Below are 27,838 nucleotides of genomic sequence, written 5' to 3'. Positions count from 1 at the left end.
CTGCCAGATATGAGACTTTAGGCCAAATCGGAAACTTGATAAGGATAAAACATGATTTTATGCTTCTACAAGGAAACCAGAGATAACTCAATAAATTATGAACGCTATAAAATGTATCTTGTTAATTTAATATGAATTACTACGAGGAAACTAATTATTAATTCCGTAAAGACATGGAACAATATATTCCTCGTGTAAAGTCGGTAAACGTGTTTATGTTACGAAGCGTGTCGTCTAGGATTATCTGTACAAAATACGTGTTGCAGTTGATTTGCAAACAATCATTGTTCGAGCCATCGACGCGTTCTTGTGAGCATGGGCAGGTATCCGGTGCACTCTGGCGCTGCCATTATCATACCTAACGCGTATTAGCTATTCCGTCCGAAGAATGTTTGTGTAGTACGGAAGGCGCCAGCGTGAATTCTATGTAATGCCGAATAGTAGATAAGCGTCTAGATGCCGAAATTATAGATGTGAACTGACGTAGATATATTCTTTATTCAAATAGTTGAGTATTTAAGTGTTGTTTAATGCAAGTGTGATTACTTTTCTATATTACTCGGATAATGCAGCTTCTGGAGTAAAATGTGAAGGGAACGTTACCACAGCTTAAGCCTTTAGTATCAATGTAAACCATACACATTCAACATAATATAATGTTCATTCAACAAGTAAACCGCAATCGTGACCAATACAATTACGAGGAACAACAAGTTAAGGGACATTATTAATAGCTTTGTGCCCGACCCACGGATGAGTGCGTGTCACGTGACCATAAACTTGAGATGACGTTGAGGTCACCAAGTCGGCAGATCAGCGCGCTCCCACATAGCAGTTAACGTGAAACGGAACGTGACTCAAGCCCTTACGTAAACGGTTAGATATGCGTTTATCGGTGGTGAACTGGACGCCCGCGGCCGCGCTACTCCGACGCATAGGGTCAATGGAGCAGTTATTGCGAACTATCAATATCGTGTCATCATTGTGCCAATTTCTCAGTACGTGCGATAGTATACAATATGCATATGAGTCGATATTCTTAAGATAGCAGCGCAGTAGCTGCGCAATAAGGGGACATATTACTTTCGAAACTATCCGTAAAATGATTATTATGTAGAGTAGCTTCTCACGACATCAATAAAATTTAAAATTATATAGTTAAAAAAAGGAATTCTTTCAAGTACGGTAAACACAGTTTTGACAACTCCAGTAAGAAAAAAACAAATTGGCGAAAGAGATTGAACATTGATGAAATATTGTAAAATTATTTCAAATACGCGAGAGCACAATAATGTACCTATATAATTTAATTTCGAAATAGAACGAGGAACTCCATTATTTATGCTATTTTCATTGCCAAGTGTAAACAGTCGTAAATAGCAATTTTATTGTATAAAACGTAATTGTGTTCGCTCCAATATTATTTATGGCATTTAGTGGCATATTCTATCTGGGTTACCAAATTAATAAACAGATATTTTACCCCATGTTAAAACAACACGGACGGACAAATAAAGTGGTCTGTATAACTTATAAATTACTAAACAATACAGTACCGTTTGCGATCATACAGTACTCTTTAATGGTATTGTTTTTACAGCAAAAAGTTTGAAACATGTCACGTTCCCACTCTAAACTCAAAACAATACCAAAGAAAGGTATCATTACTTCAATACAAAAATATATCGGTTATTATAAATCATTGAACTGTACACTTCGCACGAATAAAGTAGATCTGAAGAAATAATTATGATTGTGAGCGTAATAGGTCGCCGGGTTCAAACATGCATACAGCGACGTTAAATATACGCTTGGATATATTACACACACGAACTGACCGGTCGTGTGCTTTCTAGTAATTATACTTTCACTGACGAGACTAACATTAGGAGAACCTGTGAAGGTTAAATCTATAAGGTCTTAGTTACGTATGACATTCAATTCATTGTTCTTTCACGCGATATCCGATGATATTAATCATTCACTCGTTCGATCATTTTGACATAGCTAAGTGTTTTTAAACACGTTTTGTACGACTTTAGGATCGGCGCAAAAATTACGATTAACAGAATTTTTATATTTGTATTTTATACATTGTCAATATTACAACTTTTCAATTTCGTTTACACTTCGTCAGTGAGGAACGGTAAAATTTTCCAAAAGGGAACCTACACAAGATATATCTATACTTATATGCATAAATGTGGTCTTCAAATCGTTTTAATGATAATTAGATATTACATAAATGACGAAAGGGAAGCCGGCAGGAATCGGGTTATATGGACACTTCGTATTAAATTCTTTTGAATCACAAAATTTCCAAAGTAGATATTTATTAAATGTACTATTAGTTTCAAACACAAATCCCGCTATGACGTGGATAAGGTAATGCTACAGATAAGTGCAGTACCATATTTAGCTCCCTCATGGCTTAACAAATGAGATCGGATGACTGGATCACTGACTAATTCATAATAAAGTGTCATAGTCACTACTACTATTTAATTACTTCGCGTAATGACACATCTAACTACTCACACATAACACAATCAATAGCTAATAACAGTCGCATCGGATGTGATTACAGACTCTATTAGACACGTGTTAAGCAAACAAAGTGCAATGAACCAAGTCAACCTGACGAAAAGGCGTCAATTTCGTGAAATAACAATTACATAGTAACACACGTCGCTCTCTCCGCAAAGGTAACAGAATAAAACCATATCGAGTATAACTTATCTGTATTTACAGTGCATCTGAACCCAACTGTGTTTGCTAAATATTCGAATGTTTTTGGCAAACGTAACGGCTCTTGTGTTTATGCGTCCTTATATGCAAAGTTTACATCACCAATCTGTGTGGCGAGCTCAAATACTGTACTCATATGCGCTCCAAATTTGATTCGTAAACCAATTCCACATATATGATTACCTGTTATTTATGATTCGATACAAACTGTGAAAGATCTCAATCTAGATACGATAAAGATACCGTAGGATAAAAATTCCACGGAAACGTTATTTCGACTGTTTTATTGCCTCATAAAGTTCGGACAAGCATTGGCCACAAGTGGACCACATAGCCATGAGAAATAACGCATCCTATATTCGCCAATAAGTAGTATCTAAGCGTGTTATTGCGTCTCAAATTGTATTGTAATTTTAATTTGAGAACTTAATTTAAAAAGTGGTAGAGCCACACTGTATTTAAATATGATGCACTTGTCTAATAATTGTCCGCCTCGACTAGGGCAAGATCGCTGTCATCGCAGAAGTTTACAGGTGGCCAAGAAATGACATCAGGGGCCGTACCCAAAATGCCTTACTACAATTGTTAATGCTAATATAAAACAGAAGTAATGTATTACATGCCGATAATCGGTCGTTAGGATACGTCATTCCCATACATATTGTTAGAGTTAACAATTGTAAAAACGCATCTTGACTACGGTCCCAGATGACCATTCGTTCATCACTCGGCCTCTGCTATAAAAATATCGACAATCATTCCAATCAAGCCACCACAACCTATTTCTATATCCAACCTTATAGCTTTACATTTCTCCGTCGTAACTTAATGTAATGAGAAACAGATATCTAATTTTCTCACGTTAAACACAGAGCCGCTTGAACGAGCGCGAATAAAAAAGAGTTAGCACGAAGCCAATTAAAATAAGTCCGCGCCGCGCGTAACGGATGCACGGGCGATATCAAATGATATCCCTTTCCCTTCGCCAGGGCCACTTATATTTTCTACAATCCACTTTCCATGGAGCCATGTCCGCGGGAACCGAGACGTCAGTTGCGTAACTTCGTCTTTACAGTCCCATCTTCGAGTACTAATGTCGTTATTATCCAATACATTCTCAGGAAGCTCGTAACACGCACTGGTGCTAACTACTAACTCATGCACGGGGTTTAGTTTTATATATTTGTAAGTGACCGTAATGATTAGCAATTTTTTCTTAAAATAGCAATATAAAATAAAGAAAAAACTAAAATGTTGTTTTAGTGATGCCAAAAACGCTTGATTTACAGATATAAGGAATAAAAGCTGGGGAAATACGCTTTCCGGCCGAACATACTTTTATGTTGCAAACTAAGAGCTAACGTTATTGTATAAATGAAGTTTTATAATACCGCAAACAAGTATTTATGCTAAGATCTTAGAGAAACAAGTTATATTTATAATTAGTAATCAATATGTTGATATAATTAAATAAACTGCATACCAAAGGATACATATTGCATGCGCATCATTAAGCCGGTAGGTAATTCATTCTAGTTCTTACTCATTATATAATCATACTCCGATGATATTAAAGTTCATTAGCATTTACAACCGCATTCCTATCACGACTTACATCGATTATATCGATAAGTGAGCACATCGATACGGAGAGAAGTGAAAACGCTTTGGTATATCGCGTAATACGGGCAGCCTAAACCGGCGACTCCATAAATTGGCCATTGGTAAAAAGAAGTGTAAAAAGGCGCCACGGAGGACGCGGGCAGCGCGGTCCGGCGACGCGCCGACGGCGGCCAGGGATCCGCGTACATCCCACTCGTTTGCATTTTATTTGTTATAGTTCGGACGCGACCCGGCCGCGGCCGAATCCGCAATCTCGCCAGTGCGACGACCTTGCTCTTTTATGAGCCGTTATGAATAATTCGCAAGGGCATCGGCGAGCTGAGAGCACAGGGGCGGGCGGAGGGATTCACATGTTCCATTGTTCGCATTTAAACTTTTTTGCGATGATTTTATTAATAATGAATATTAATATAAAATGCTCTCAATTAACTTTTGACCACAAAACGTAAAAGATGGTGTTTTGGCGCCAACATAATGGCATTCTTTATGAGACGCTGTCGTTATAACTTTTCTATTGTTATTGCACAAACAAAACATTTAAAAGTTGGCTGCGCTCTCGGGTCACAGGGTGCAATCTCGTTATCACGTTTAAGCATTTAATGCCGCTGATGACAAACTGTGCATATACATTACTTGTCTATTTATCATTAGTTACACGCATAATATTCGAACATAGGGCTAATCGGTAATGACACCGTGTCTGAATAATAACATCATTATGCTGCCGAGTGTCGATTTTTAACGCTACATTCATCACAATCTGACTTAAATGTCGCATCCGAACCCGAATTGTTCATAATAAGAGCAAAACTGTTGAACACAATAATAAAAATAGAAAAAAGCGATAAATTGATTTCTATAATAAGTCATATTTGGTTGTTGTTGGATCGAATTACCATAAATTCCGGCCTTTCCCACTAATTGCGTAATAAATTTTATGGTTGATTGATTAGACTATTACGTTTCTCACTGGATACCAAACTAGATCTTTATCTTGGACATAGTTTTTTATATAAATACTTTAAATATTTCAATATTTCAAATTTCAACACGTACGGGTTTTTAACATTGAGTAAACATTGAAGTTTTCATTAGTTTAACTATGCACACCTAAAGATCCCTTTATGTCGGGTGCCGCCCACGTGAAGATAAGCATAATCTAACATTGATTACATCTGGATCTGAGATAAACGTCGTTGAGGAAAGGCACGACTAGATCTGCATGCCTTAGAGGGCTTTAAAGGGCATATCCAATTGGCAATGACGCAATCATCATTATTTTATAAACTAAGATACGTTCCTACTCCTTACTGCTCAGCCTTGTAAACCGAGCTTTTGTTACGACAATGCGTTTTAATTCTGTACTTTTACTTGTCAAGTTCATAAGGACCTAAGTTTTGCAGGTAAATTTCAATCATTTATAATTTACATGTAGCTTTGTCCGCCCCTTCTTAGAATTTCATAAGGAAATGCAATTACTGAATTTATCTACAAAATAAAATGTTGCTTTAACCTTACCACAGTAAGCACTTTATTCCGTGGGAATTTATTTACATAATATTGGGTATTTGTACAGATTGGTAACACTTCTGGTCAGTGGCAGTCGGGACAGTTTTGTCTGTGAATTTGTATAGATATATAATCCAAACCCAGCTTGTCGCACGGCTAAATTATTCAATATTACACAACTAATTCTAAGTATCGTTGCATTCTCTAGAATAGTATAGAGTATAGACAATAAACTGAAATGTATTTCTTAATTTAATATTCATAATAAAATAATCCCAAAGCTAAAACTAATTAACAATTATTTTTTTACTAATCATTGTTTTGTCAATCTAAGAGAAAGTTTGAATGCTACAAAAAGTATTACAAACAAGCCCTAAACTGTTACAGAAATCAGATATACAAATTACTTTCTGGAAAAACATTTCTTATGTATAATAACTTACCAATTGTCCAAGTTATTTAAAACGATATTTAAAAAATGAAAGTCACTACAACTAAACAACTAAATGGTCACTAAGCAAATTGGAACATAACTTCCATTAAGCAAGTTATTGGTTAAGATTTTGCAACGTTATACCGACCGGAAACTTTCCTAACAGCCCCATAAATCACGTAGTTCGCACACAGGGACTAAAGGATCCCTTTAAGACCTAAATATTGGTATATAATTGGCGCTTGCATAATTTACGGCCATGCGCGCAAGACGCTAACATGCCGACGTGCTAAAAGATGTGCCAAAACTAATTAGAACCAGGTATTGCGACAGAGCATGAGAAAATAACCAAAAAAACAACAATGAATTCAAAATAATTCAGATGGGAATACTAAGTGGTGTTCGATTACATGTTAAATATGTTTGGTACTGTAATAGACTTTATGCAGACTTAACAGAATTTAGTTAGGACTTCAATTTAATAAATGACTGATGCATTACGTTGAAAATAAGTACCGCCAAGTCACCCTGGTTTGACATCTTTGACATCAAACCATGTTCAATAAACAATCATCATTATATTATAATGCATTGTACATTGCAATTTGGCATAATGCCTTTTTCTTAAAAAGAAACCAATATTATTCTTATTGTATAAAAATTGGTCGACAGTAGTTGAACTTGTCACACTATTAAAATGTTTACGAATTTAGCGAGAAACTATTGGCATTTGAAATATTTCGCACACACCTACGTAAATAACAAACGTCTATTTTACATATTAATATTCACAATAATAAGACGTTTGATCACGAATTAATGGATGCGAGTCCGTCACGGAATAATTTCATGTTGCCACAAAATTATATATTCTAATTTTAAACTTCGCGAATGATAAACAATAACGATTTTATAACTAAAACGGATTATTTCGTATCAAAGAAAATTAACACATATCTAATGAAGTAACATAAAAGGTTTGCGCGTGCGTCGGTTTGTATACATATTGATTAAGGGACCGATGTCATTGGTAGAACTATTTACACATTATATATCATGTTTCTGTTATGAATCTACAGCAAATGATACGTACACGTACATAAGGTCATGTCGAATAAAAAGAAGAATAAAAGATTTTTATTACAAAAATATGTAATAGGTACATAAACATTGTTACTGCCCCTTATTAACGCTTTTCTAAATGGATTATTTGTACCGCCTACGTACACTTTTTAGTTTAATAAACTACGACTAATAAAGGAGATAGAATGTTTTTAGTGTTTGAACGTATACTACTTGTAACTATGTTTGGAAAACGTATGTTATGAAAATGCAATTATCACTTACAATACAAAAGAGGTTAATCTGGAATTGCAAATAAGTACGTAAAATGGCAAATTCAAACGTTGCCGTGTACCAATAACTCTTCGGAACTTAATAAACACTGACACACCACGCAATCGGGATAAATCCGATACAAAATGACCTGTCAGTAGAATAAAAAACATATACATACACTCGAATCATTATTATTTTATACTTTGACTATAGTATTCGAATTTTGCTACAAAGACTATTTCTCGTATCTTATTCCTATAATAGGAATTTGAAAACAACACATATTATATAAATGTTATTGCCAAACATTACAATAAACATGAAATATGTCATAAATACATTCGTATGCTATGATATTATGCAGCCTCCGCAATATTAATGTCCTATTCCCAATACGAACGAAGTAGACGAGTCTATGAGTGTACCAAAGAAAAGAATTATGCCTACAAGAATATTGTTGCAACTATAGCGATTTTAAGAAAAAACAAAACAATAATAAACAGTCATAATTATCCAAATTGGTATTAAATGGAAATCATTTCACAAGAAATAATGTAATATACCTGCCTACAATAAATGTGTAAACACGATTGTAACAAAAAAAATTTTAACCTGTCTATAAATAATGAACAAAACCGCGTGATACAACTAGTTCTTCGGGCAAGAAATAATGCACCCACCAAAAAGGTATCATGAATATTCGATTACATAATTTAAGTGGATGGGCGATTTTGGCGGGCGCGAGTCCGCCGGCGCCTGCGCCGACATAAACACCCTACCAATGTAATCACGTTAAGCTTATAGCGAGACACATCTCACGTAGCTTTTATCGACAACAATAACTTTACAACGCACGAAATCGACACGCTGAGTATTAGTTTACCACTAATGTTTCTTTCGTTAAATACATATTATATTTATTATACATCGATTTATTAGATGCTTACATTGAAACGAAACATACAATTTAATGGGAGGCAAATTAGCAAACAGTTATTTTAGACATTTTATGCAACCATCAAGAAATAACACATTAATAATTTTATGTGTACCCGTCAGCCGCAACTCAAGCGCTTAATTCAACTTCGTAGAATAAACATTAAACACAGCTGTTTCATTCATTTCAGTACATCGACTCCTTGCTATGCGTAATCACAGCCCTAATATAATTCTGTGAAATCACTGGTGACATTGGGACTATTAAAAGATATGACTACAACGACGGCCTAGACTATAGAAATACAACTCAATTAAAAATTGGTTTTAGTATCGAAGTTATACAAGCCGCGGAAATTGTTACGCGACACAAAAATAACTCGACACTATCAAACAAAACACAAACGCTAGTGTTCAAACTCGAATAAAAAATGAAACAAGCAATCGACTCGACACATGGTAGGGTCGACCGAATTATGAAGTGGTCAAACGGTCAGAGCCGGCAAGCGCCTCGGTGTCGCGGAATGTGGTACGGACGCGCCGCGGCGACACCGCCTAAACATGATTCTGAGAAAAAAAAAAATGAAATATAACAAACGAGCAGCGCGGATCGCTCCCACCGCACGACCACTGGTAGGAGCGCAGAGAACAACTGACCGTAACGACTCGACTTATCACACGACCACGTAACTTGTGTAATGTGTGGTGACAAAAATATCACACATATGTTGGTGTTTCCGTTGTTTATAAAAGTGTTTTTAACGTTAATAACAAAGTTCTCGACGTCTTCGGACCGTGGCAAAATGAGCGTGGTCAAATTGCCAATTTAGATAAAAATGTATATCACAAAACAGATTGCTACAAATGTAACAATTTAACGCCGATAACCATGGAATAATAGGAAAAACTTGTCAGCAAAAATGCCAATACCAAACCACGTGATATGTACGTGCAAATTTTCTATACAATAAATCTAATTCTAGATGATTACTAAAAAGTATCAATGTATTTTTAAAACAAACTCTTAAAAAACAAAGAATTATCTAATCCGGCAGTATTAAAACCAACCGGCTAGATATTCTCAGTAGTAGTATAACAGGATACGGAGCGCGTGCAAAAGAAAAAAAAAAGTTGTAATCTGGACCGTGGCTGTCTGGAATCTCGCTGTGTAGATCGTAATCAAAAGGTCCCCTTAAAAAATAGATCCGGGACGTTTGGACCGGCGCTGCGGAACGTAAATAAACAAATTGATACACGACGTTGATAAAGCCGACACGTCCAGGGCTGGCGAGCGGTAAAAGATTGCGCTTTCTTGTTGTATCACAAGAACCATAACGAATGTAGTTGCAGGTAGTATGGTACAATTCTCTTTTGTATACTCTGCAAATTCTACATTGAAATGTTATATAGTGGGCGAAAATCTTTAAGGAAACAAAGGACTACTAATTGATTTTCGCATCAAGACAAATGTTTTTATAATTTTTAAATTTTAGTATCGAATCTTGTACGACCAATCTGTTTTTTTTTTTTAATGTGACTAGATTTTCAAATATTCATTTTTAATGACTGTTGAAGTGTGTTATTGTCATAGACGTGGCCGCGGCAGCAACCCTGCAATGTTATGGTAATGGGCCGGTCCCGTACGGACTCCACGGCGACCTTCCGAGGACGTCGGCCGGTGTCGATGACTCGTCTCCGCCTTGCGCAACACCGCTCGACCGAACACAGACCACATAAATTCCAATGGCACATACTCTCATGGTTAAATTTGGAGGAACGTAAAGGAAACTTTGAAAAAAAAGGCGCAAGGGCAGCCTATTTAAATTTAATGAAAAATAGCCTGAGAAAATCAATAATTTTAACATTTGCAGTTAACAAAATCCAAATTTATTTTGAAAAGAAAATTATATCTGATCAGAATTCTTAATATTGAAGAATTGCGGAAACTTTTCATGATATAACAAAAAAATATCAAATACTAAAATTTAGGTACCGCTGACGCTTTTTATGAAATTAACAACAAAAATATATATCTTTTTGTTAATAACAAAAAACCTTTGCCAATTTTATGCTAAAAGGTTTTTATTATTTAATATTATTAAATTATATTACACTTATTAGCCATTACGACCAAGTACATTGTTGATTTTTTACATTAACACTAATTTAGATTTTAAGAAATAAATACAAGTTTATATCAAAATCAGTTATTTTTATTTTTCCAAGACGTGTAATTCAGTGACCGCAAATTATCTTGGCGTGGATTTACTAATATACGTTCCGGGTGAGAGTTTAGAGGGTCCAAAGCTTGCGATACTTGCAAGGACAGGAAAATCACTTCAATTATTGATACCTACCTATATTTATTAATTGCGTATACATTTCTTCTGAAATTCGACACATCTTTAAAATATAACAAATTAAACTACGTTATGATCAAAACTTGCCGTAAAAAAATACCTATTTAGCACAAAGGAAAGGTTTGAAACGAGGTATCCCAATGTTCCGGGGAATATTCCAAATCCCTACATTAGGTAGGTAGGTAGGTAAGTCATCGACCATTCAGTCGGTCAAACAGTATGGGTATCGGGACTTCCACGCAAATGCAAAGTTACAAAAAAATCAAAGTATTGTAAACACATAATTACTAACGAGGAAAAAACTCACTTCATACCTAAAATGTACAAATTAATCGAACAGAAATCGTACTTAAAAACGTACGAATCTGCGCAGTCGACAGGACAGTAATCAGGAAACATCGAGAAACAGGAAACTTGAAACCGGAAACAGTGGCATACGACACGAGGACTTGGGTACCATTTATTCGTGATGGCCTGAGTCACACAGAACATTTTGACCTTACGCACGATGGCACAGGGCGACATCGTATCGGAGACAAATCAGTCATCTGACTCAATATGCCGTAGTTATTTTCAGAGACGACATATCCTAATGCCATTTTCAATAATACATTGAAATTCTTATGACTAACCGGGAATAAATATGAATGAGCAACGTCAAGGTAATTATATCATAGGAATTATTGTAGTAGAGGAATTAATTTACATTTAGAAACATTGATATGAAAAGCTTATACCACACCATCGTGTAAATATTAATAAATATATTTCGCATTTCAAGAAACATACTTAGAACCGAAATGCAATTAAAATTCTGAGCAATTCGTGGTTTCATTAAAAATGCAGACATGAAATATGTAAAAAAATTAATTTCCGGAAATACTCAAAAATGTAAAAAGATATTAGACTTTCTACAGGCCAGATGATCATATCTCTAAAATATGCAAAAATAGGAAATGACGTTAAATACGCCGTATGAGCTCAGTTAACCGCAGAGTTAAATGTTTAACGTATAACCACTGATTCGCTTTCTAGTTCCATAAAATAATTATTTGTTATATTAATATTTATAAGCTTTGCCGACAATACCTTTAAAAGTAAATGCTTTATAATATAAAATTTTGTTATCAAGTATATTCCCAGCCCCAGTAAAGTTGTGAACAAACTGAAGTCAAATCCCTAAATTAAGACACAAATATCTAAAAATAACCAAATCTTAGTCATAAGTTGACGTGCTAATAATAAGCATCCAAATAGATGCCGTACACGACAAAACATGAATAATTCAAGTGCGCGCGCGTAATCAAACGGTTACCTAAACACGAGATCCGTTTGTACACGAGGAGGTTGGGGTCCTCCCATCGATTTCATGTGGTCGTGTCATCAAACGCATCACGCATCGGAGGCGCTTGACAGTCAGTGAGTCCGGCGACGGAGGTGGCGTGCGTGTGTGTGCGCGGGCGCGCGGCAGTGTGCGTGGGCAGCGCGCACGCGCTACGCCGCCGTATTTACACCGGCGCCCCCTACCACCGGCGCCACTCATGCGCCGCGCGACCTAACGAACACACGTGCACCCCACTACCGGCGCGGACCGCGGTCACCCTCCGGACTCTACGACACTGCACCGCTGACATACCCGCGACACCACGCAATCAACCCCACACTATGTGCCAGTGACTGAACCAGTGCAAAATAAACTCAAGTGCCGTGACTTTCGACGTGTGATGTTCTGAAATTTGTTCAAGAAAAGTGTTTTTCAGCCGCAGCCTCAACCGTTTATCAGAAAATGTAAGCTTGTGTTTGTTTATGTTATGTCACATAGGTGTTATTAAAAGCGTATGGACAATCGAAAACCAGCGGGCTTTCGACCCAAATCCCACGGGCTAGGCTCCGACGTCGGCTCGCCAACAATGAGCCGGCTCCAGAGACAATGCTGTTCATATCACGACACAAATATTATAAGCACGGTTTCACAGAGCTCAGCCTTCGACATGAGGCTCAATGACGCCAGAACAGAAACACCTGTGAGAATATCTAAACAAAAGTTTCGCATTCGAACACTACCCATGCTTTGTGAACGTGTAATTGCACGAGAACGTAAAAATTCGCTCCGAATAATAATATAATGTACTCGCCTAGTTTAAACCGCGCAATGTCAAATCGACGAGCTTAACATATACTGTAGTGGGAATATTATTTACATCACACGCAACACCTACAAGCGATTAGCCCACGCGAAGTAATTCGGGTGTTGGTAAATAGGGTTTTGTGAATGAACTCTTTATAAGTGTGAATATCTCGAGTCATGAATAAGAGTGTCGAGCCTCCCAGGATGATAAAACAAAATGTCAAGCAGTGTTCAATAAGCGCGGAGACCGTCTCGGTCGTTCAATTGTCGCGTCTTCAATTAATATTACAACCGTAAAGTAAGCCTTCGAAAACATTAGTCACCGATAACAAGTTATTATTGTAGCTGTGAATAAACAGGCGTCAAAAAATTCAGGGAATTCCAATAACGCACAAACAAAAATACTAAAGCCTTGAACGAACGTGAAACATTACGGGGTCTCCAAGATATATACACATAACGGAATTCTAAATCAACCGGACCTACATACGGACGTGTGCAAAATGTTTAATCGATGACCCGTCAAATATTTTAACATGCTCGTTTTGAATTCCAACCGGCAATGAGGCATTAGATCACGTATTGATTCGATCGACCGATTAATTGATCCACAATGAGACAAATATTCGTGATAGAATCTAGTTTTTTTTTATGTGAAAATACCATTTACATTTATTTACAATAACAACACGCGGCAGTCGAATGACACGTCGGAATCAAGTATTCCGAATTCTAGAATATTTAGGCGAGACAAGACTTCAACGACTTTGTTTATGTGGTTAACGATAAATTTCTATTTACCATCTATACCGCGTTTTGCCTAGAAACAAATTTGTTTATCGCAACAAAATATTACTTACAGTTAGTTGATTTGTAAAATTCCTAAGCTTTTGAATACGGCTTTACTTTGCGATAGTATTGAATACAAAGACAAATTACACTAACAAGAAAATAGTGTGTTTACATCAAAACATCGAGTGTTACGAGTAAATCGTCGGTTATATCATAGAAAATCGTTATCTTCCTACGCGGTAAGAAATAAAATCGAACGAAAGCGTCGCGAGCGCCTCGAAAATTTAACATGTAACGTGACATAACTTGACGCGTACGTCATGCGAATGCAATAAAAACAATGGTTTCCTGCACGGATATTGTGAAGTTATTTAGAACGAATCATTCTGCCAATGATCAGCACATGTACCGCGATAAATAAATCGTCCGGCAAGCAAATCGTGAGAACATATCAATTAAAACGCGGACATGACCAATGTCCGTGAGTGAAAAATATTTTAGCCATTCATAAGTTTAGTTGAACCATTATACGAAATCACAAGTTAGAATATGTCGCAATGAAACATTGAACCGCTCGATAAACTTTCTATGCAAAGAAAGAGTGAACTGAAAACATATTGCTAAAAATAACACTTGTCGGGTAGAAAGTCAAAATGTGTAAATCGCAAATCCGAGCTCATCATGGGTCATAACTATATTTTAATGTCAACAGGTTATTACAGATTCTTATAACACTTGTAATTTAAATGCCGTGCTCAGTTTACATAGTAGTCTTATATCCTGTTATGCAACACATTAATAAAATATAGATAAACGCGTTGTATAGATTACCATTGCCAATGCCACGTCCTGTATGAACAACTCGACTTTATAATTTAACATTTAACATTAGAATTACATTTGTGCTGATTCTAATACATTAATAAAATAAAATGTCAATTGGCGACGGACGTCAATAACCAACAGCAATAATTATAACACAAACTTACGACACTGTTTTCTAAGTGTGTACTTGTTTGCAAAATTTCTTTATTTTTTCTGACAGCATGAATGCAATTTGTAAAATAATTGTCTTATTATAAATGATATTAGGCAGTGTGACGATGTAAATACAGTAGGGCAACTACACAATGATCATGCGGCTAACAGTGGGAATGGTTCTGTGGTGACACATCGTTCACAATCGCAGGCGGTTCACCTTTACAATCCCGGAATGCCGCGTGTGTTGTGCACAATCTGAACTCGCCTTGACCTTACAGACTTGTCGTTTAATAAAATAATGCATAATCAACTGGTTGATACAAAATAGCAATCAAAATACAACACTGTTCAATTTGTTATTCAATCATAACAGCATAAATCGCATTTAATTGCGCATGCGCAGATCAAAGCAAATCCCGTGTGTATTGAAATCATTCAAATGCAAGATTAAAAGGCACCTAGAGATGCGCGAGTCGCGACCTCAATGCGAATCCGTCAGACCGTGAGAATTTACAAATGTAAGCACTTATATTAAAGTGCCATCGGTCCGATCAAGTGTGTACACAACATATGAAAACATTCAATTGCCGGCGAATGTACACGATTCATGATAACATAAATAAAAGCTCGCGTCATCGGTCAATCCGTACGCGGGTCAAGAAAAAAACGTATCCGGCTCGTGCGATGAAAACTCCACGATAACAGGTGCAGCAAAAAAGGGGCAATAACACTTAGATGAAACCGGTCCTCATATATTTTACGTATGTGCAAGGTCTACGAAAATGTAGAGAGTAGAACAATGTACAATGACAATTTGTTTTACGTGTGTAGCAACCTGTTTGTCGCTTGAACAATAGGCGCGCTCTCAGCAATTAGTTGCGCCCGCGCATCGTCAGCACCAAGACACTCGCGCGCACATTTATCGCCAACTCACAGCAGGTGCACACCGTAACGGACATTAGCCATACTAATGACCGCCCTTAGCAAAACAAACTGCCAATTTCACCTTGAAAAATAATTGCATTAACCGATTATCTTATAGATAAACGGAACGATCGCAACTGCACAAAAATGTTACAAAATAATTCGCTATTAAAACATGCAGCTTTTCCTCGCACGACTCGGAGCGAAGGACTCGGGCGCAATCTAAGGTTGCCTATTATCCGCCACGCTCCGAAAATCACAAAAAGGTAACACCACCACAGCAGCGGAAAAATTTTGAAACAAATTGCACAAGAGGTGGCTCATATTAAACAATACACTAACTAATGGGCGACGAATTATCTATCCGAAATCAGTTAATTGATGTTTACGTCACAAATGGTGCGCGGGAGAACCGCCCACTCCGATGCGATACAATTTAATCTGCATGCAACAATCTCACTTACTGACGAGGTAGAAACGTTGGCTAAATCACTTACCTGCAACAAAAACGGTCGTATGTAAGTAAACAAAACATAACATTATTCCACGATATATACACAAAGTTCAAATGTTAACGAGACACATCGCGAACAAGCCCTCGAGCGAACGTGCGGCCGGCTCCTCATTACACCTAACTAAATGTGGAAAGTACTTTAAAAATACTTGGTGCGGTAATCGTGGTTACCGATGACACGTGAAACACCGGTCATTACACGAGACATTACGTACCTCGGGAGCATTTTGTCCAATTACGAAACAAAGAACATGAAAGTTACAATACAACAAAGCAAAAGAAAGCGTCCACATAACGAAAGCGTATCACGCGCTGATAAATATATTTAAAAGTAACCGCTTGTGAATATTTAATAGAACACATTTAAATAGTCGCCGTCCACTAATATGGATCTTGTTTTTTCTCAACTTCCTTCATCTCAAGGATATTTCGGATAGGTGCATAGACATTATAAATAAGAGTATAAAGACGCCCGGTGTGAGACGCGACTCGGAGACCAAACCGTACACTTACATGGCCCGCCATGCGGAAGCTCTGACATTTAGTCGATACGAAGGCTATTTTTAAACTCAAGGGTGGGATCGAGAGCATTGTGTGCGTAGATTGCATTATTTATCGACGAAAACTATACGGCGATGGCATATACCAGTTACAGATAAACTTGTTCTCATAAACAATGCGTACAACTCAGATTCAAAATGGTACATTAAAAAATATGTCCAACCTTGGGTTTTTTATATTTAAAACGTTATTTACCGTAAATAATGCGCAAAAAATGCGCTATGGTAATAATATGACAATTCACTCAGTATAAAATAGTCTGAAATATTTCACTACGAAACGACGGCAAGACGGCGTGTGCGCCACTATACAACCGCAACCGGTCACGACTCCGAGTATCGATTTTTTTACTGGCGACCTTAAAATTCCAATAACAACAATAGAACCTACTGTACAACGTAAAAAAAACTCAGCTGTATAATCATAGAGCTGCTAATGAAATAGAATTAAATCGGACGTAACTTAGTAATAAAATCATCATCACTACGCGACCGTGTGCTGCTCAAACACAGTACACGTAATAAAGCATGTCATGAAAATTGTGCAACCGCACACCGACCATATTTGCACAAAAAACACAATTTACTGCAACACATTACCAAATTCAGCTTTTGTGATAATCTAAATTAATTCTTGGGAGATTAAGAAAAAAATTCCCACATTAAAATGCGAGGTCGCATGAACGAGTGGCTCGTTTTATGTTACAATCATAACAAGGCATTAAATTCTATGTAGATTATGCGAGAACATGTACTCGGTGACATAACAGCCGACAGTCGCGTACCATTTCAAACTGGTTGCGAGACTAAGATGCTCCCTCCTTGGCCGAGAGCGACATCTCAGCGCCACAATAATTGCTGCTAAGCCATGACACTATTAACATTTCTCAGCGCAAATTCCAATGTAAAACTATTTGACATTTAAGGTGGCGACGTATACATAACAAATTCTATCCACGTCTCACTACTAAATTCTTTAATGCGCTATCTTCTATTTATATCGTTTGTTTTTTGTACGCGTCGCATCATTAATAAGAATTCATTATTGCATAAGGCAGTTATTTTTTAAACGGTACCAGTTAAGGTGTGCCACGCGGCAATCATTAATCTACGATACTAACAAAGGCGCGCAATTCTCAAAGGCTGAGTAGACACAGGTACTGAATAAAAGCGCACTTAATGAGGTCATAGATCATTCGACTGGCACGCGCCTCTTTACGATTGGGAAAAAGTCAGGGTTGACGCTGCAAAACAAACCATCCTACTGAATGTTCAAAAGAACAAATTATGCTAAGGTGAATTATTTGAGCAAACAATGTTTATAAACATTTATTTTGCAATAAGCGTCCAATAATGAAGTTTAAGATAAAAAGTATTTGCGTAAGTGCAGCGATTTACTTACATACAAGGAAAATATTGACTTCATTTCAAACATAAACTTCTAACCGCAACCATAAAGTTTCATTTCTAAATCGATTATGAATAACTGCAAGCCATATCTACAACGACATAAAATGTGAAAACGCAACTCTTGTATACTGTTCTATACTATTATAGTTATGTTTCTAAACTTACTACAATATTAATTTATGACCGTGTATCAATGTGGTTATATACTCAGTCGCTTAAATAGTAGCGACCTTACTAAGGTCACATAAAGCTACGGTAAAATAATTCCATTACTCTACTACAAATATTAATATGAAATATTTCATTTTTACTAAAATCATACTTTAATAATAAAAAGTATAAAGTAAACTTGATAGCGATAACCCTAAGTTAAAACTAACGATGCACGCTCGAATCCTATAATCGTTTCGATCTGGTTACCGCTTCTTAAAACTTTTGATTAATCGTCATGCAAAGCCCGCACGTGTCCATACCCCATTGTTTCATAGAGTTAATATAAAGGATAGTGTAATGATATAAATGGAACGATTTGCGGCGCTCGAGGGCCCCAATGCCAAAACTAGGCGGCAATTCGTTACAGTTTCGTAAGAAGTCACAAACACGCCGCGACAAACTGGCTTAGTGAAACACCAGGGTTGTCGCGCGCACGTATCGTTTAGTAACCAAATATTATAACTAAAACAAATGTTACGTCGCATTGTTGATTACGATAACAAACCAAAAAATACCTGTAAAACTTATTCTTGTTAACTTAAATACAAAATTTGGTTTACTTAGCTATACTTAGTCTGGCCATAAATACTGTTACACTTAATTATAAAAAAATATTACATTTGAATTTCGAATCTGTCATTTTTATACGATTGTTCATTGTGTTTTCTCATTTTGGCGCCAATACATTGTAAAATATTTTGCGATATTAAAATGGTGTGGGGTGATAAAGAGAACCGAATCGCTGTGATAGCATTACACAAAGTAGGTATGGAGCCAAATGCAATTTTTAAAACTCTCCATACACTTGGTATTAGTAAAATGTTTGTGTACCGGGCTATTAATAGGTACAATGAGACCTCCTCTGTTTGTGACAGAAAAGATCTGGCCGTCCACGTAGTGTTCGTACGAAAAAGGTGGTCAAAGCAGTAAGGGAAAGAATTCGAAGAAATCCTGTCCGAAAGCAAAAGATTTTATCTCGGGAAATGAAGATAGCACCTAGAACCATGTCGCGTATTTTAAAAGATGACTTAGGACTTGCAGCCTATAAGAGACGCACTGGCCATTTCTTAACTGATAATTTAAAGAAGAATAGGGTGGTAAAATCGAAACAACTACTGAAGCGGTACGCAAAGGGAGGTCACAGAAAAATTTTGTTTACGGATGAGAAAATTTTTACAATTGAGCAACATTTTAACAAACAAAATGACCGTATTTATGCTCAAAGCTCTAAGGAAGCTTCCCAATTAGTCGACAGAGTGCAACGTGGACATTATCCGACTTCAGTGATGGTTTGGTGGGGTGTTAGCTATGAAGGAGTGACTGAGCCATATTTTTTGTGAAAAAGGTATCAAAACATCGGCACAAGTGTATCAAGATACCATTCTTGAGAAGGTAGTTAAGCCCCTTAACATCACCATGTTCAATAACCAAGTATGGTCCTTCCAGCAAGACTCGGCGCCGGGTCATAAAGCTCGGTCCACGCAGTCTTGGTTGGAATCGAACGTTTCGGACTTCATCAGAGCTGAAGACTGGCCGTCGTCTAGTCCCGATCTTAATCCGCTGGATTATGATTTGTGGTCAGTTTTAGAGAGTACAGCTTGCTCTAAACGCCATGATAATTTGGAGTCCCTAAAACAATCTATACGATTGGCAGTGAAGAATTTTCCCATGGAAAGAGTGCGTGCTTCTATTGATAACTGGCCTCATCGTTTAAAGGACTGTATTGCAGCCAATGGAGACCACTTCGAATAAGCTTTTTATATTTTTAATTGTTTTATATTTATGTATTAAACTGACACACTGTAAAAGTAATAAATGTTATTTGCAGTTAACAATTTTCTTTTTTCTTTATTACAATATTTATGGCAAGACTAGGTATAATAGTCAATATAAGAGGAAATTATTCTGAGTTAATCGGAATCGATTAAAATTCCCCAACCATTGCCAACAGATTGAATGATAAGCTTATGCGTTTTCCTCTATCTGTTATACCCGGATTCAGTGTACGACAACCCTGCACAGGTACGGCGGCCATATGCTCGTTTTATTGATTGTCGATTGAAATCATTATTACGTATTGCGCAATTTTTACGTTTATATCGCGACATGCATGCCGGACATTAAGGAGTGGTCGGCAGTTACTAAACCTAACAAATAACTATGTTACAATACTGTGTAATAAATAAAAGGCCCGTTTTCCGTCGTTCCGCGAACTCAAGGAGAGCAATGTATGCAATTACCTACTGCAACGTACTAGACCTTAATTTGCCGACAACTTATCTTGATAAATACAAGAATTACCGCCGCCGAGTTGTTCAGTGCGCTAACATTACACGGATTATTGGTTAAAGTAAATACAGCTTTTGAACAGTTTCGTGAGCGTCGCGTGCCATCCACACATCCTGACGTTACCACCGTGGCTTTGAACAAACAAAGAGCAATAGAAAGTTGCCGCGTGGGCTCCACACCTGACGTTGAATACAAATAGTTGACAATGCATCACCCGAGAGAATTTCCCAACGCTGTCACAGTGAAACTAGAGCGCTAAGAAAGCTTTTTTTACTGATACATTTGAATAAACCCTGCGCCGTTGGTGATACGCACGGCGCAAGGCTACGGACATTGTTGTAAGCGCGAACACCGCGACTCGCGACACTCCCAACCGCTAGTTGGTTAATCATTTCACGTTTTGTGTTGACCGCAAAAAAATCGGGCACCTTGCCACCGCAAGGCCGCGCGCCGCTTGTCTTAGTTTCCATCGCTCATGTCCAATAATTACAACAACAATGCTATTATATTGTTAGCTTTTAAGTTCGAAACGAGTGCGACAGAATTTTTACGAAGGCTAACTGGATATCGCAAACGAAAGGATGCGACCACGATGAGCTCAAGCCAAATGTCAAACTGCGATATTCGCAATGAACTTTGCGATTCACCTGTGTGCGCGTACAAAGGTTGCGAGCTGCGCGCTTTATATAAACTGCAATCAGGCAATTCTGTACCATATTTATTGATTCGCCCGTAATGAGAAAGTGAGTACATGTTGCATCAGTGTTCAACGGAGCACGACTTTGATAAACTTATTGAAACTATCATAATAATCAAGGTTATCATAAATCACGCACACACCGTGCTCGACTTCGCTTGCTTTTCGAAAGAGACGGCGTACCTTTCTGAAAACAACAAGACGTAATCAAACGTAATATTCGCCTATTGAAAAATCTGAAATGGCATCGAGAGCACAATCGTAGCCAATTATAAGGTCGGTGGAACGCAAGATTGCGGGGCGCGTTGGCGTCGCCGGCGGCGGCGCGAGCGCCACTGCGAGTTGTGACTAGTCGCCGCTGCACCATTTTCTTGGTACACAGCGCACCGCGATCAAGTTAACTAGTATTTTATCGAAGGCGAAATCAAACGAGTCAAGTGACCGCGCCTTTCACACAACTATGGTGGGCACACCTACCTAAACACAATCCACGATATTGCATTTACCGTCCTTATAGTTCAATATCTAGTCATTACATCGTCACTCTACCACATTTATTTAGAACTAAAATGTCATAATATGCAACATTCCCTTGTAATAGACTGCAATAGAACACCGAGGCAGCTAAATCTGCAACGAACTGTTTGCTAACGCGGCACTGAGCTAGCGCAAAATATATTTTGCAATGAACAATTTTCAATTAATGCCGAACACAAAAAATAAGACATCATTAGTGATGATATTAACGTCGCGCATAGTAAAACTTCACTAGTTATGGGTTAATAGTTCATGTATGAATTATATTTATTCCCGATGGGGTAACGGTAAATCCGTGGCGCGCTGGAACACGTAAAACATGACAGCTCGATTTTTTGTTCTTAATTAGACTTCGCGGCCTTCCTGTCTCGCTAGCGTTAATTCGCCATTCAATTTCCAATTAAACGCTTGATTCTCAATGCCAGCCGGGTCGGAGGTGGTCGTACAACAAACTTGATAAAAGGCGGGTGGTGGTGCGCGGCGCGCCAGTACCCGAATCACTGTTCGAGGTTTTTGTCTCCGCCGGTCCTTTCACTTCACTTCGCTCGCTCATGAACGACGTCGGAGCGCGTTTAAACGACAAAGAGAACCCCACTTAGATAAGTTTATCGGCCGTTACAAAGTGTTGTGATAATTATTGTGCAATATAACTAAGAGACGATGTGTTTCAAATTTTCAGATGGTAAGAGGGGCGGCGTTGGCGCTTACGCTGGCGCTGGCATGGGCGTGCAGCGCACAAGCAAGCGTGCTCGTGCCCACGTACGTGCTGCCGCCCGACTCGTTCGTGCGCGACCAGCGCAGCCTCGGCGCGTCCGATACCGACGCGGCCGAGTCCACCAGGACCATCAAACGACTCGTCGGTGGACATCTCAAGATTAAACCCGACAAAGAGTTTAGTTCCTCCAAAAATGCCATATCGTTTGACCAAAAAGGTGAGAGCGGCAAGTTCGCCGGTGTTATCGCGCCGGACCAGTCGGGCGGCAACGTGGGCTGGAATCAGGGCATCTGGGACGACGGCATGCTCATGTCCAGCGCCGGCGAGGGCAAGGACGGCCCGAAGACTAAAGAAGATGACGAGGACAAAAAGACATTATCCGATCAGGTGGCCGAAGGCAAATATGGTCTGATACAAAATGAAATATTCTCCAAGACACCCAAAAGGCCGGGTATAGTGAGTTACGAGCCAAACGCTGAAACGAGGGCTAAAGACAATTTGCAAAGCCTCGGTGGTTTAAAGAAAGATGAAATTTGGCTCGCTGAAGACCACCTTTTGGTTCTGAAAGGAGGCTCATTCCCGGAGCGCACCAAAGAGACCGAACGCAGACCATGGCCACCGATTGACGACTACGAGGCGCCTAACAGGCAAGTAAAGCTACCGCAGAAACCAAAGGTGCCACCGCCCTTTCCGGTACGACTCTCCGACGACGGACCGCTCGTTTTCCTCACCCCAAATGGGAGTGTCCCTGCGTCCCTTTTCCCTCCCTTCTTTACGAGAGAGAGCGAAGGCTTTCTATCTTCTCCGCCATTCCCCTTCCCGCCGGGAGAAACCTACCCCCCGAGTGATTATAAGGGAAACTCTACTTCCGGGGGAGCGCCGCAGCCAGGTCCTCCGTTCCCATTCCTACCCGGGAATGCGAGCGAAGGAGCATTCCCTTTCCCCCCCTCCATGAACGGTTCTCTTCCAGAAGGCTACCCTCCGGGCGCAGCGTTTCTACCACCACCGAGCAACCAGTCAGACCTGTACGACGAAGACGACCCTTCGATCTACTATCCGCCGCCCTACAATTTTTCTTACCGCGCTGACTACAACAATAAAGTTCCCGCTGGACCATTAGTACCTGGAATAGTACTACCGCCTCCGCCAGATTTCTTCGCGCCTTTAGAAGAGAAAACAACGACGGAGACAATCAAGACAACGACAAGGCCGACAACTTACACGAGGCAAAAGACGACCACGAAACCGGTGCCCACACACACCGTACACCGCACCAAGTACAAGACTCGCCCGACGACAACCGAGTCTGTTCGAACCACTGAGGTGCCGACGACATTCACGACCCCGCCTCCAGTGGAGATCGTTACTACACCTAAACAGAGAAAACCACAACGAGTTCCGACAAGACATCCCGTGCGCGTACACAACTTGCCAGACGAAATCAACACGAGACCCAAAACTGAAAAGCCTGTTTACAAAAGCAGAACCAAACTTACATCTAAGCCGTTATCTGTGTCAGTCATATATGACTATCCGGAACCAGTGTACGATGCGCGCCCGCCTGCGACGTCTGAAAAACCGTTTGTCGTCTATGTCCCGCAGAAAACACACCCAAATGTGGCCAATGACGTAACTTCAACCGCTGTGCCATTGAGGGCTTTCTATTCTAACACTCAAAATGACGTGCCTACAACGAAATTGCAGCCGGTTTATAACAGAAAACCAAGCGACAACGCTTTGGCATCTTTCTATTTCTTTGATGAACAACCGAAAACGTCACCATCACCTGCGACTTTCTTTGATGGAAGAAATTATTACAAAACCGTTCCAGTTAATCCTCAACACTACTCGCCGCAACAAGTAAACACTCAAGCGCAGTACAGTCCAGCTGTCGATGTCACATACGGCGCTATAGATCAAGCAGATGACTTTTTCCTGTGGCCTCAGAAACAAGGTCCTAGAACGCTAACACAAGAATACTTTAGTATCCAAAAGCCAAAACCGCAACCAGTGTTTGTGCAGCAGCCGAAGCAAAGACCAGATTTTTACCAACAGATTGCCGATATTCAGCAAACCATAGATTACTACACGACGAAACGACCCAAAGTACACTCACACAGGCAGCACACGCATAAACCAAAGGTTATAACATCCAGGCCCGTTTATCAATTGAATTATCAGTCCAATCACCGACCTGAATTGCCTTTCCGTGCTCCAAAATTGGACCCAGAACCCTTCAGGCCTATGGTCAGCTACAGCAAGCCCTTTAATTTGGAAGACTTCAACGCCATCACGCCATCAGCTTCTCCGGGCTACCACCAGCAATATTTAATTGAAAACGTTCCCGTAACAACAGAGACACCCTCTTCAACAAAATACTATCCAAAATCTAAAACGAGGGATGACGATTACGAAGACGTCATTGTGGAACGGGACGTGAGAACGCAGAGCAACAGAAACAACATAATACAGAACGACAAGCCGGCAGCCGTTGTTTCTCACCACGTGACCCGGTATCCTAGCACCACGCCCAGCCCGATCAGCCACGGGTACTACACCAAACAAGACGAGAGGTACTTCGATGACATCACCAGGAATTCCTTCGATATCTTCGGCAAGAAATTAGAGGACAGCACGCATGACATCCACGGCCTTGCTGTGACGGCGCCTCTAGAAACTGTAAAGACTCCAGTGGATAATAATATTAATCTTCAATACGCCTACGACATCGTAGACACGCAAAGTCCCAGCCCAAACCCGCCATCCCTGGAACACGACACTCTTGTGAACGACAGGCATCCGCGACCACCGATTAACCCAGACAGCGAACCATTCAGACAAAACGCTGCGGTGGTGCAAGAGAATCCTCCGTCACTGGCTGACGACACGCTAGTTAACGACCGGCTGCCCAGGCCCACCATAAACCCCGACAGTGAGTTCATACCGATCGCGAATCCGCACTACAGGAACGCTCATTACCGGGTGGCGGCGCCGCAGTACACGGGCGAGCAGGACGACCTGAACCAACCCCCGCCGCCGTCGCTGGAGGGCGACACAGAGGTGAACTACAAGCGGCCGCTGCCGACGCCGAACCCGGACGCGGAGTGGATCGGTCCAGCGGCGGGTGAAGGCCGGCCCGGCTCGCTGGTGTCGTACCGGCTGCCGGGCGAGGACGCGCACGTGTACTTCCTGACGCCGGCCGCGACGCGCGAGCGGTACCGCGCGCCCGACTACAACCGATGAAACTCAACCTCTAGTCTGGACTGTGCACTGTTCAAGTGTTGACGAGTGACGCGCGACACTGCGCGCGACACCCCGCGCGACACTCCGCGCCTACCGTGTAAATAATAAAGCGCAAATGTGATGTTATAAGTGTCCTAAGTAGTGTTAGTGATGAAAGACTAGCGGGACGGCCCGCGTTGCCATAATATTTAAAACGAATGTTTTAGTTATTTTCTAGCGATGTTTTGAAAACGGACGCTGTACTTTTGATACGTTATTTATTAAATTATTGTTAAGAGACTGTGGTGCATGCATAATGTTAATTAATTTATTTATGTCAGTATTCTCGACGAACTGTAAGGAATGATGTGATATAAGTATGCGGCGTTAATTGTGACGTTGTTACACCTGATATGTAACGATGGCAGCAATTGTTATTGTAATTGTTATTTAAACAAACTTATGACAAATTTTTATGTGATTTATATATTGTATTTTTAAAACAAAGAATTATTAAAATAAAATAATAAAGCATTATTATTGTATGTGGTTTTTGTCGCTCATTATCCCTAACAAGTGCAACTTAGGTCTCCTTACAAGGTGAAACACGACTATGCACACGCATAATAAACTTAATGCCATTGACACGAATAACATGACAATTACAGGACGTACCATAAACAGTAATTGTAGACAGATATAATTCAACTTGAATCAAAATTAACAGCTATTATGCGTTAATTCAAGGTTACACAAACTAATGAAATGAAAAATATGGCTCGGAATTTGATATTTTAAAAGTAAAATAAATAAAGTCTAATACCTACTTAATCAAATTTCATATAATATGCAATATAAACGAAATAATATGACAATACTTGAATCTAACAAGTAAATGTCTTAAATTTCATGTGATAATTAATATTCAACGAATAAATTTAATATCAAAGTCTAATTCAATTACGAACCACCACAATAGCAAAATAATAATAAAAAATCCATCACCAAGTTGTTTTTACCGTCACTAGCAGACCGATTAAAGAATGCCGTATAAAAACTAAACTCGTTCTAATTTACAGGCAAAAAGTTCAAAACAAAAACCCCAAAACCGTACACACTACAGTGCGCATGATCTACGTAATAATATTCAAGGAAACAAGGTACATACTATTTTCTGTTGTATCTGTTTATTTGCTAAAAATATATATAAACCAACCGATCCGACAGACGTCCTGTTTTAGCTACGAATATACCATTCGAACTGCGGTTTTTCGTTTAGTTTATACTCAAGACCATTTTGGGAATAAAACTGATATTTCAAAACTCACATTCACCAAACGCGCGAAGTTAAAATAGTCGTTAAATTTTCTGACATTATCCAGTTTTTTGAGCAATTTTCCTAATTTTTCTTTTGATAAAAACCTTCTACAAGATATTAGAAAAAAAAAATGAAATAGGTTAAGCCGTTTCCAACTTATGGCGTAACTAAGGGAAATAGGGATTCATTTTATATATGAATAAATAGATCTCAGGTAAAGATCTATAAACATTTAAGGTATAATAGATCTCCGTATATGAGATTTTGTCTCAGTATTACTACCGCATTATCCATTCCTGCCATGAAATAGCTGTTCAGGTGCAATTGTGTTCCATCTTGAAGGATATTGTAGCTCATTTAATTACTAGGTAATCTTTTTAAACATCTTGTGACAAGGGCAAGGCAATCACTAAGTGTATTATAATTAAAATTACTAGATGGCTTAAACATAGTTTGGTAGTTGTGACACTCAAGATCAGAAGAGAGTTGAACATTTAAAAAAAAACACAGCCATAATGTATCTTTTTTTTAAATATTGTCTAGTTTTTCAATCTTTGCTTTTTAAGTATAAACATTGAACGTAAATTTGAT

At 39.0% G+C, this 27,838-nt stretch overlaps 2 protein-coding genes across 3 annotated transcripts in view; one reads left to right on the top strand and one right to left on the bottom strand.

Annotated features, from left to right (window-relative positions):
• LOC115440924 (N-alpha-acetyltransferase 15, NatA auxiliary subunit) overlaps positions 1-27,838 on the bottom strand; it is a 115,294-nt gene that overhangs the window by 79,352 nt on the left and 8,104 nt on the right. The gene's annotated exons all lie outside the window — the stretch shown is intronic.
• LOC115440787 (titin) lies at positions 12,474-26,466 on the top strand. 2 transcript variants are annotated; one of them, XM_030165292.2, is made up of 2 exons: positions 12,474-12,735; positions 22,672-26,466. In XM_030165292.2, the coding sequence occupies exon 2, from the start codon at positions 22,672-22,674 to the stop codon at positions 25,948-25,950; it is 3,279 nt and encodes a 1,092-aa protein (XP_030021152.2). In that variant the 5' UTR covers positions 12,474-12,735; the 3' UTR covers positions 25,951-26,466. The 2 variants fall into 2 exon arrangements, with proteins under 2 accessions (XP_030021152.2, XP_030021222.2); XM_030165362.2 differs by lacking the exon at positions 12,474-12,735 and adding an exon at positions 22,474-22,591 and having other exon boundaries at positions 22,664-26,466.

The sequence above is a fragment of the Manduca sexta genome, chromosome 7, assembly GCF_014839805.1.
Source record: "Manduca sexta isolate Smith_Timp_Sample1 chromosome 7, JHU_Msex_v1.0, whole genome shotgun sequence".
Classification (NCBI taxonomy): domain Eukaryota; kingdom Metazoa; phylum Arthropoda; class Insecta; order Lepidoptera; family Sphingidae; genus Manduca; species Manduca sexta.
This window is presented reverse-complemented; position numbering and strand designations above follow the sequence as displayed.